We start from the raw sequence: 11816 nt of genomic DNA, 5'->3' as shown, positions 1-11816 counted from the left end.
AAAAAAGATTAAAAATTAAAATCATATTTTGAGTAAGCTTCTAATGAAATATGCTTAAAATTCAAGGCTTGTAGACATCTTTTCAAGTCTACCAGCCCTAACTTTTAAGTAGACTTCAAAGTAGACTTCATTTGAAGTCTACTCTATCAAAAAAAAATTAGATCTGAAATAAGTTAAATTCTAAAAACCTTTTAAAAATATAATTTAATAGATAAAATAGTAATAATTAAAGACATAGAATTTGAATATGTAACTTTATTTTAATATAAATACTAGAACACATATTTAAAATCTATAGATGTAAACCTTACATTTTTGGGAGGAGAAGAAAACAACTATGGAAAAAAATAACTACAAAACAAGATAAAATTATTAAAAAACATAGAAAAGAATTAAAGTCATATTTTTTTAGGCTTCCAATGAAGTCTGCTTAAACTTTGTGGTTTAGTAAACTTCATACGAAGTCTACTAGCTTTAGTAAACTTCTTTGGGAGTCTACACTGTCTGATAATTTTCAGATCTGAAAAAATCTATACATTTTGAAATTTGAAAATAATTTTAAATCTAAAAATACTTTTCAAAATAGAATTTATAAGATAAACTAGTAGCAAATTAATGCACAGAGCTTGATGTATAAATTTATTTGAATATAAACATATAAATACATATTTAAAATCTATTAATCTAAAACTTACATTTTTAGAGGAGAAATGAAATCCATGAGTGATAATACCTACAAAAAAAAAGATAATATTGTTAGAAATAAATAACATAAAAATACACATTTAAAATCTATAGATCTAAAACTTACATTTTTTAAAGGAGAAGATGAAAACCATGAATTATAATATCTAAAATGACAAGATAACATCGTGAGAAAGACTTGAGAAAATTTTAGAGAGAAAGAAGAGAAATGAGAGAGTTTTTTAAAGAATTGAGAGAATTTTAGGGAGAAGTAAGAGAGTTTTAGAGAGAAGGAAGAGAGTTTTAAAAACTTGTGCAGTCACTTTAGAGAGAGACTGTATTAATTTTGTTTATATAGGGAGACAAAAATGTAACTAGGTTAAAATTTACGATGCTGTAGACTTCGTTTGAAGTCTAATAAAATTAAAATTTTGGAGTAGATTTTACTATAATAATTTCATTATTGTTGTTTATTCTTTATTATTTTAATAATTTTAATATATGATTTACTAAATTTATTTCTTTATTTTTTAATAGTTATAGTTTATGATTTCATTTTTTTATTTTTAAGGAACTTAACTTAGTTTAAATATAATGATTTTTTGTAAGAAAAATTGAAAAATATAGACTAAAAAGACGTCTTCAAATAAATAGACTTTATTGTAGGTCTACGATACCCTAAACCACAAAATTCAAACCCTTAAATGTTTTGCTTGATAATCAAAACGTTTCAATTATACAAAATATAAACTACTAAACATTAATACGCAGATTTAAGTTAATAAAACAAAATCTAAACAAAGTCTAAAATCTAACCCTATGAAATCAACCACTAAAAGACATAACATGTTAGAACCTTTTGTTTCTAAACTATGAACATTGTGTGACAAATGATAACCAAATTAGTATATATTCTTCAAAATTGTTCAATTATATGAAATTTTAATTTATTTACTTCATATTATCCATTATATTGATGATTAGTTAAAAATATCACAATAATTATTTTTATACATTTTCAAAATTAAATTATTAGATCAAATTAGAGTGTAGACTCCAAAATAAGTCTATAAGGTAGACTTCGTATGAAGTCTATATATATGTAGACTTCTTTTATTACGTGTAGACTTCCGAAGGATAAAAACGTAAAATATATTTCTGTTTTTTTGTTTGGTCATAAGGGTTAAATAATACTTTCACTATCCATTTAAGTTGGCTTTGCATTTGACTGAAAGTGGAGTACACTTTTAGGTGTGACTTGAATATTTAGGTTATTTTTAGCAAATGTCCCTTAAATGTATAAAGAGTATAACTCTTTTAAAATTAGTGAAAATGTGGGCGTATGGTTTACTTTGTAAAGTTCACAATATCCTTTTGAGTTCAGTGTTTAGTCTTTAGAAATTTAAATTATTTTTAGTGTTTAGTTTTAAATTATTTTGATATTTTTAAGTATTACTCTGCTATTAATGTCAATATAAGATTGTAAAATTGTGTTTTTAGAAATTCTAAAAAATTCGTTTAAATATTAATTTATTTTTTCAAAATTAAATTTTTTATTTTCTGTACTAAAAGATAAATATCATTTTCTGCTACAAAATTTTTCTTTTTCTCAAAAATAAAATACTTCTTTATCGAAAACATAAAATTTATCTTTCTACCAAAAACATAAAATCTAATTTTCTTTTAAAAATATATATTTTTAACAAAAAAGTTATTTTTCATTTAAGAGAAAAATATTGGAAATGTAACAAAACTAATTATATCATCTATATATTTAATTCTAATATATTTTTTTAAAAATAATAAAAGAGAAAAAAAATTTCTCACAAAAATTAAAAGCATATACATTTAATTTAAACGAGGAACAATTAAGATATATTCAGATAATTTTGATAACTTTATTTATTTTTTTCTTTTCTTTTCTGTTGGTGTAGGATTTCATTTTATTCAGAGTTTTAATAAAACAAGTATTTAGAAAAAAATAGTAGCCACCAACTTAGAGTATTTTAAGAATTTTCTTATTTTTAAACTTAAAATAGGATAAGATTATATATGTATCCACCGCAACTTGTATTATTATTTTTAGTTAAAAAACATGTATTATTATTATTTTTTCAACAGAAAAAACAAAAAAAATGATTCCACATCTTTGCGAGGAACCCAAGTAGGCCTGTCCAATATGGTAAAACCGAACAGTACCAAACCGAACCGAACCAAAATAGACAATATGGTGTGGTTTTGGTATATATCATATAAACTGAATGAATTTGATTTTATAGAAACCGTAGGATTTGGATATGGTTTGGTTTATAACCGATTAAACCGAATAAACCGAACAAAACCGATCAAAAGTAGAAACATGTAAATATGTACATATTTTATAACGTTATATGAAAATCTATTTGTTATATAAGTTATTATTTTGTTAATAATTATTACCATATTTTTTATAGTAATAAAGAATCTTAATTTGAAAAACACTTAAAATATAATTAAATAACAATTCATCGCAACTGAGGCTTCTTATTTTCTTAATCTTATTCTTTTAATTATTTCGTTTTCTTTTAGCATTGATTAAATTGAACTTGAAGTGAAGGTTATAAATTTGATGAATAATAACTAGAAAAAATTATTCGCAACTTTTTTCTTATTTATAAACGAACAGAATTTCACTCGAAGAAGCATGACTTTGATGAACAGGAAGAGTGGAAAAACTTTTCTTTCGTACTTCTCTTTTGTTTTTTTATTTTTATTTTCAAATTTCGAGCTTTGATTTTAATTCTAGATTTGATTATTTTATCCGAAGGTATAAGCGTTTTTATTTTTTTTTTGTTCTTTTATTTGAAAATATAATATTTTTCTAATAAATTATTGCGATGACAATATGACTCTAAAATTTACATAATATGATCCCAAATAATTATGTTTTGGTGTAAAACCGAATAAACCGAAAACCAACGGTATGTAAATCAAACCGAACCGAAGTAAATATGGATTTAGAATGGTAGTTATATTTTACTAACCGAAATACCGAAAAAAACCGAACCGAAACTGAACCGATATCCGGATTGAACACTCCTAAATCCAAACATTATAAATAGTCTCTGCTAGAGTAAATTGAACTCAGACAGCGGTAGTTACAGTTGTAACTCTTTTCTCGTTGGACCAACTCGACGTTAGTATTATTATTTTGTTTTAAAAATAACAACAAGTATTATTAATTCGTTTTATTATACAGATGAATAATAATTTCTTTTTAAAAAAAAAGACCGAGAAGAAGTCGTAGTCTCCCCTCGACTTTCCTATAAAAACCGATTCGACCATACAAATTGTTCAATCACCAAAATCATCAACACACAAAATTGTTTACAAGTTTAAACCAAATCTCAAACAAAGAAAAAAAATGGCCGGAGAAGGAGAAGTGATCGCTTGCCACACCATCGAAGTCTGGAACGAGCAGATCAAAGCCGCCAACGACTCCAAGAAACTGGTAACGATTTCATAACTTTGCTTATTAATACTATTTTTCTTTTAAATTACGAATGTTCTCAACTTCTGACTTTGATCTCGAAACTGAATCAGATCGTGATAGACTTCACTGCTACATGGTGCCCACCTTGCCGTTTCATTGCACCAGTCTTCGTAGAGATGGCCAAGAAGTTCCTCAACGTCGTCTTCTTCAAGATCGATGTGGACGAATTGCAATCCGTTGCTAAAGAATTCAAAGTGGAGGCAATGCCCACTTTTCTCTTCATGAGGGAAGGTGAGATCGTGGACCGTGTTGTCGGTGCAAGGAAGGAGGAAATCCATCAGACATTGATGAAGCACGGTGGTGTTGCTTCTGCTTAAAGTTATTGTTCTTCGGTGTTTTATTATATGTAATAAAAGTGATGCAAATTTGGTATTTATAAACTTATCTTTGTTATGATCACAATAAACATGGATTGATAACTTAACAGCAGCATGAGGAATGCTGTTGTGTTAATAATAATGAACACACAAGATTGAGTTTTTAGTGTACTGATCTCTTTACAACAGAGACTTTGGAGACATCTCCACCAAGTTCTTCAAAGAGCACTATCAAGTTCCCTCTTGGCTTCAACCACGAACGCGGAACGTGATACCTGTGCACACACACACACAAAAGACTCGTTTTTTTTTTTAAAACATGAAAATAATGATTTAGATAAGAAACAAAGCATGTGTTGTTTTTACCATCTTTGTGTAGGCTCGCCACAACCAGATTGGCATTTGGCTTCTCTGTATGTTCCTGCGTAGTTGCAACTCCCGCAGTTTCCTTTGGCGAAAGCCATCCAGTATCTCCCTAAGCTTTGTCCGTTTATCCAAGCTTGTCCTTTCCCCATACTCCTCAGATCCAAAGCCAGCGGCTCGTTCCCTCTTGGAGCGTCAAAGAAGGCCTGTAAAATTTTGATAAGCAAAGACATTAGCGTTACTTATTTGTTTTTTTTCCTCCGTTTGATGTTTTCTTTGTTCAGAGTTCATTAATATAACCTTGTACCAGGTCAAAGGCTGTTTGTTTTGCTTTGCTAATGAGCCTTTGATCCAATCATCAGAGGAAGCTTCTGAAGGAGAGATCAAGTTCATTGCTTCACCTCGCAGACCAACCTGTTTCATTACCGTTTGCGGAAATGTTGTTTAATTTCAGTTTGGTCAAAAAAGGATATAGTCAATGAGAGCTTCTTCTGTTCTTATTATATACATCTCTCACCTGATAGGTCCATTTCTGTCGACTCAAGTCTTTGTTACCTCCGTCAAGGCCGTGCAGCGCGACAGACCCGACAATCCCCGTGGCCCACGTCTCAAAATGTGGCCCAACATTCTTAAAAACCACACAAGAATACAAACATATTTTATCAGCCTGTCTGCAACAAAGACAGCAAAAGTGATGTACTTTCATGCTATAAACTGACCGGCAAACCAACTGCTACGCTTAGTAGAGCGATTCTGTTAGCTCCACCTCGAAGATTGACCGGTGCGCTAAAGGAAAACCTTCTGTTTTCTCTTGTCCCAAAGGCAGATCCTGCGTCGTTTCAACATATGATGAAACTGCTGCTTTCCTTAGGAATATTGAGTTAGCAAAAGAAAGATTCTTTACCGTAAAAATGTCCATTAACAAACACATGAACAGCATGCCCTGCTGAATCCACCGTAAGAGTCGGCCATTTTCCTCCACGCAAGAAAGATTCCGATGCCTTAATATCCACACTGAAATAACAAAATATTCAATTTCAAAGAACAACTCATGTTTGATCAAGCAAAACGTAAGGTCACAAAATAGAGATTCAAGACGCACCTGGTTATGTACCAAAGGTAATCACTTGTATCTCGTGTAACGTTAATCTGCTCCAACAATCCAAGAGCTGTGATTGTCCCACGGTCTCCATAAGTAGCAATATCTTCATCGTATCTCCCCACCGAGTACAAGATGGAGCCAGATGGAACCATTTGCACTTGTGATGTCTTTGCCACAACCTGTCTCACTCACAACTTCATAATTAGCTTCTTCATGATAGTCTTTCACACCAAAAAAAAAGAACAAACTTTTTTTTTTCTTTAACATACCGTGGCAGTGTTGAAAACAACGTTTCTGCAATCCGGAAGAATGCTTGTGGACCAAGCAGGTAGAGTATAATGCCGATTGTTGAACACTACTTTTGCAGGTGCGTTCATGTGATAGTTCGATAGGAAAGCCACACAGCTTCCTTTACCAGCAGAGAAAACATGAGCCTCCTCGTAGTTTCCTAGTTTGGTAACCTTTGGTTCAGAGGAAACTAAAGCTGATTCACATTGCTTAATTGCTTGGTGTAGCTGCTTAAGATGGCTGTACTTTGGTTCTTGGACCAACCCTGCGTTATCAGGAAATAAAAACTAGTTTTAAGTTAAACGTGAAAAAAAGAGACACAACAACATTTGTTACACAATCTAAGTGTTAAGATCATTATTACCGTATTCATCGATGGGAGCATCATAATCGTAACTAGTGGTGATAAATGGACCTCCTGCTGTGCGTCCAAAGTTTGTTCCTCCATGGTACTGTCACATTAACCACCACACACATCAAGCATCGAAACAAAAAAAAAACAGATTTTATCATAATGTTTGTGGTAGGACATTTTACCATGTAGTAATTTATATACGACCCGCCCTTTTGTATGAAACGTGTGACTCCAAACGCTAGATCCTCTACAGGTCGCTTTGGAATGGTTCCACCAAACTCTGTGAACCTTTTCGCCATCACAGTGAGCAAAAAGATTAAAACTAAATCAATACACATTTTGTCTCTCACAAGGTTTTATATATATAATATGCGAAGAAAAGCATTTTTATTTTTACCAGCCACTCCATGCTTCTGTCCACATTTTTGGCTTATATGGTTTGTTTGGAGTGAAATAATCGCAGTAGAATCCGTTGCAAGCGTTTATCTAGAAACAAGAGATTATATTAGAAGATAACTCGTTAATCAATCACACAAAAGATTGGTCTCTCACAATAGGATCAGGTGCATCATCTTCCTTGCACATCACCCACGGGACTCCAGTGTCCAAACCAACCGCCATTTTCGCAGCCCAGTTAATGTATGAGTGACCAGCTGGTCCAAGCGCTTTAAGCTCAGGACCAAACTCATTTTCGATCTACAGTTTTCAAAGATCCACCGTTTTAACTTTAAAAGATCAAACAGTTCAACAACTGTTTTTTGTAAATTTGTTGTATACCTGAGATAAGATAATAGGTCCACCTTGTGACGCGAAGAATCTATGCTCTTTCATCATCTGAACAATCTTCTGCGTGAAGCCTTGCATCGCAGCCTTAACAATACAACACATTTACAATTTTTTTTAAATGAATGTTAAATTTGTATTCGTCAAAAAAAAAAAAACCCTTTTTACATCACATTTACACGCTACACTATATTAATATCCAAAACTAAACAGAATTAAACATCAGAGATCAAAGATTTTTATTTACCTTGAAGGGTCCATTATCTGATCTAAAGCTAATCCCAGGTACATACTTCAACCAAACAGGAAACCCTCTGCACAATTTTCAAGGGAAAAAAATTCAAAATTCAAAAATTGGACAATGAGACAAAAAAAAAAAAAATTTATTTTTTTTGTTCTTTTCATTTACTGAAGTATTACCCAAAATTCCATTCTGCACAAACGTAAGGGCCGATTCTAAGATGAACATAAAGCCCCACTTCTTGTACTGTCTTAATGAATCTTACCAGATCGTATCTCCCTTTGAAATCGTACTGCAAACATAACAAAACAAAACAAAACCCACCAGTTTTCAAATCTAGTTTCATAGAAAGATTCAAACTTTAATGGGATCTAACAAGAATCTAGTCTCATAAAGCTTTTAACTTTAATGGGATTTTGTAAGAAGAAGATGATGGTGGAAATTTTACAGTGCCAGGAGAAGGTTCATGACCATTCCAGAAAACATAAGTGTCAATAACATCCAAGCCTCCGTCTTTAGCCTTCTTTATAAGATCTTCCCACATCTACAAGACACACAGAGATGAAACAAAAAAAAAGCAAAACAAAAACCACCATTTATTTCTGAGATTTGTTACCTCAGGGGTGCTTCTTGGGTAGTGAATGGAGCCGGAAAGTAGGATTCTGCGGTGGCCATTAATGACGATGGCTTTCTTGTCGTAGGTTATGCTGCATTGGATCATGGCGGATCCAATTACCATTGTTATTAGCAAGAAACATAGGATCTTGGTGAGAACCAATGTGGTTCCCATTTTTTCTGAAAGATGAGGAAATGAGAGGGAGTTGAGAGGGAAACGAATTCTTTCAAAAAACAAAAAAAAACAAAAAGAATGTAAGATCAGAGAAGAAGCAAAGACTCTGTGTTAAGTGTCGTTGGTCTGATATATCTTTGGTTTTGCTCCCAGGCTCCCCCACTCTCCACTAATTTTGTAGATATAACACACAAATTGGTGTGAGTGAATTAGTTGAGAACAAAAAATAAATGAATGGAGCTATCCAAATAATCTAAACTAACTGGTAGAATTACTTTATTTGCATTAACCTAGAGCATCTCCAGAAAAAACTCTATAACTTCAAAAATATAGTTTTTTTTGCTCTCCAAAAATAAATTTCAAAACTTTAAATTTAGAGTTTTAAGGAGTTCATTACTCTTTTTTTTTTTTTTTTGGCAAAACTCTAAATTTGAAGTTTCATCTTTTTATTTGCATTTTGGTCCTTATAATTAATTATACATCACATTTATGATTCTTATGTATTTTCTCATTTAACATATTAATCTTTAAGACTTTTATATATCATAAATATTTCAAATTTATTTTTATAAATTCAAATTTTACACATAAAATTAAAAAGAAAAAAAGATAAGATTTGTAATATTTTAAAACTAGAATTAGACAACAAGAATATTACAAAAGAAACTTAATAAAAAAAACTTTTTAAAAAGATACATGAAGACATAATTATTACGTAAATTTAAATATTACAACAACACTAGTAGTCTAGTAAATTTGCTCTGGAACCTCTAAAAATATTGTCCAAACAAATTTTGTATAGCTGAAGATAGAGCATTACGGAAATAATTTTATGGAATAATTTGGTATTTTGCTTGTATTTTAATATTTAATTATTTATTTATATTTATAATCTTATATTTTAGTGTAAGATTTTATTAATTAATATTACTGGAATATTTTTATATATGTCCTAGTTATTTATAAAAAATTTATAGATTTATATTAATTATGACAAATATGAGGATCATAATGTAAATTACAAATAATTTTGAAGTTAAATTTGAAGTTTTGCTTTTGGAGAATAACACTTTGAAATTTTAAATATAAAGTTTTGAAAACTCTAAAGTAGAGAGTGTTTTTGGAGATGCTCTTAAGAATTCACTACTCAAAACTCTAAATTTGAAGTTTCATCTTTTTATTTGCATCTTGGTTTTTATAATCAATTATACATCTCATTTTAAATAGTATATACAATAATTTAATTATACACTATCATAAAATTTTGATCCATAAAAAATAAAAATAGATTTTTGTAGATATACAAGTCATATTCTAGCAATTTGGACGATACAATTGATGGTTTAGAAGATAAGGATGAAGGAGGTTTGCGGTTTAAGAACATCATTGATTTCAACACAGCAATGTTTGGTAAACAGTTATGGTGCCTAATAGAGAAGCCAAACACATTATTCTCTCGAGTTTTCAAAGGTCGGTATTACAGGAATGCATCACCTCTGGAACCGATTCGTTCATATTCTCCATCATATGGATGGCGGAGTATCGTATCTGCTAGATCTCTGGTAAGCAAATGACTAATCAAAAGGGTGGGATCAGGTTCTTCTATATCCGTATGGAATGATCCATGGCTCCCAACCACTCGCTCGAGACCAGCTAATAAAAATCAACACAATTTATACCCGGACCTTACTGTGGAGTCTCTCATTGACCCTACCTCACGTACTTGGAACTCACAGGCAATTCGGTATTTGGTGGATCCACAGGATGCGAAACTTATAGAAAGCATACCACTGAGCAGGACTCAGAGGGTAGATAGAGATGGATGACACTTCACCAAAAATAGGAAGTATACGGTCAAATCAGGATATCAAGTAGAACGGATTTATCCAGATAGGGAGAGATCACCGTTACTGATTGGTCCCACAGTGGATGTTCTGAAGGCTTTCTGCTGGAAAATACGGTGTCCACCAAAGTTAAAACATTTTCTATGGCAATTGGTGATAAGATGTATAGCAGTGAAGAAAAATTTACAAGCGAGGGGGATTCAAGGGGATATTTGTTGTGCACGATGTGGAGCCCAAGAGGAATCGATAAACCATGTGTTTTTTGAATGTCCTCCAGCACTCCAGGTTTGGGCTCTTTCAAAGATACCGTCAAATCCAAATATTTTTCCAACAAGTTCTTTCTTTACAAACATGGATCATCTTTTCTGTAGAGTTTTCCCGCAGCAGGAAGATCATCAGTTTGCATGGATACTATGGTATATTTGGAAAGCTAGGAATAATAAAGTTTTTAGTAATTTGGATATGGATCCCATGGATACGCTTAAATTAGCAGAAACAGAATCAATATTGTGGGCTGAGGCACAAATATTGAATGAACAGGGGACAACACCACAAATAGTGGATATGATTTTGCCGTCAATTCCAGGAAGATGGTGTTCACAGATGGCTCATGGAAAGAGGGTGATATTTTTTCAGGACAAGGTTGACTCAGCACTTTAGAAGGATTTGATGGATTATTGGGGGCGAGGAATGTTAGGGCTAGTCTCTCTCCTCTTCACGCGGAGATGGAAGCGCTCCTCTGGGCAATGGAATGTATGAGGAATCTACGTCAGATTCAGGTTACGTTTGCAACGAATTGTTCTCAATTGGTGAAGATGGTTTCGGAACCAGAAGAATGGCCAGCTTTTGCAAATTATTTGGACGATGTCAAGACCCTGAAAGAGAGCTTCTCCCGATCAGAGATCATCTATGTACCAAGGACGCAAAACTAAACGGCGGATAGACTAGCACGCAGTGCTAGGAAGCAACCGTCTTTTGTCGTTCACATGGATGCAGATCACCCGATTTGGTTTACAGAGTCAGTATGAGTCTGTAAAGTTGATGACAAAAAAAAAGAAGATAAAATAAAATTTTCAATATAAACTATAAATTATTCACTACAATAAAACACATGCTTAACGAGGAAAGTTAACGAGGAAAAACAATCCTCGTAAATTTACGTCGATTTTACGAGAAACTTACGTGGAAAAATAATGTCATCGTTATTTCCTCGTAAAGTAATGACAAAAGCATTTCGTCTTAAAGTCGATGTAATTTGACGTGTCTTTTACTAGGAAATACTATTTCCTCGTAAATACGACGTAAACTTCGCGTGTTATTTACGAGGAAATAATTTACGTGTATTTAGCGAGGAAATTTTGAATCCACCAACTTTGTAGTTGTTACACGTTTTTTTTTGCCACCTAATTAATTTTCGTCGTAAATTCATAGGAAAATTACAACTACCAGATTCAAAATTTCCTATAAATATGGATGTTTGAACATCATTTTAAACACACCAACAACAAAAAACGTGA

General features: G+C 31.9%; 2 protein-coding genes across 3 annotated transcripts; one reads left to right on the top strand and one right to left on the bottom strand.

Moving 5' to 3' along the window:
* The first annotated feature begins 4007 nt into the window (after positions 1-4007).
* Positions 4008-4699, top strand: LOC106300446 (thioredoxin H5). The gene is made up of 2 exons (XM_013736590.1): positions 4008-4174; positions 4267-4699. The coding sequence occupies exons 1-2, from the start codon at positions 4088-4090 to the stop codon at positions 4531-4533; spliced, it is 354 nt and encodes a 117-aa protein (XP_013592044.1). The 5' UTR covers positions 4008-4087; the 3' UTR covers positions 4534-4699.
* Positions 4564-8687, bottom strand: LOC106300445 (beta-galactosidase 5). 2 transcript variants are annotated; one of them, XM_013736589.1, is made up of 18 exons: positions 8561-8687; positions 8282-8460; positions 8114-8209; positions 7845-7957; positions 7672-7738; positions 7419-7511; positions 7194-7337; positions 7039-7127; positions 6824-6929; positions 6651-6738; positions 6268-6551; positions 5999-6177; positions 5801-5910; positions 5616-5725; positions 5414-5524; positions 5197-5310; positions 4900-5102; positions 4564-4808 (listed from the first exon to the last, which is right to left on the bottom strand). In XM_013736589.1, the coding sequence occupies exons 2-18, from the start codon at positions 8453-8455 to the stop codon at positions 4697-4699; spliced, it is 2193 nt and encodes a 730-aa protein (XP_013592043.1). In that variant the 5' UTR covers positions 8456-8460; positions 8561-8687; the 3' UTR covers positions 4564-4696. The 2 variants fall into 2 exon arrangements, with proteins under 2 accessions (XP_013592043.1, XP_013592042.1); XM_013736588.1 differs by having other exon boundaries at positions 8282-8675.
* Between the last annotated feature and the right edge of the window lie 3129 nt (positions 8688-11816).

The sequence above is a fragment of the Brassica oleracea genome, chromosome C6, assembly GCF_000695525.1.
Source record: "Brassica oleracea var. oleracea cultivar TO1000 chromosome C6, BOL, whole genome shotgun sequence".
Classification (NCBI taxonomy): Eukaryota; Viridiplantae; Streptophyta; class Magnoliopsida; order Brassicales; family Brassicaceae; genus Brassica; species Brassica oleracea.
This window is presented reverse-complemented; position numbering and strand designations above follow the sequence as displayed.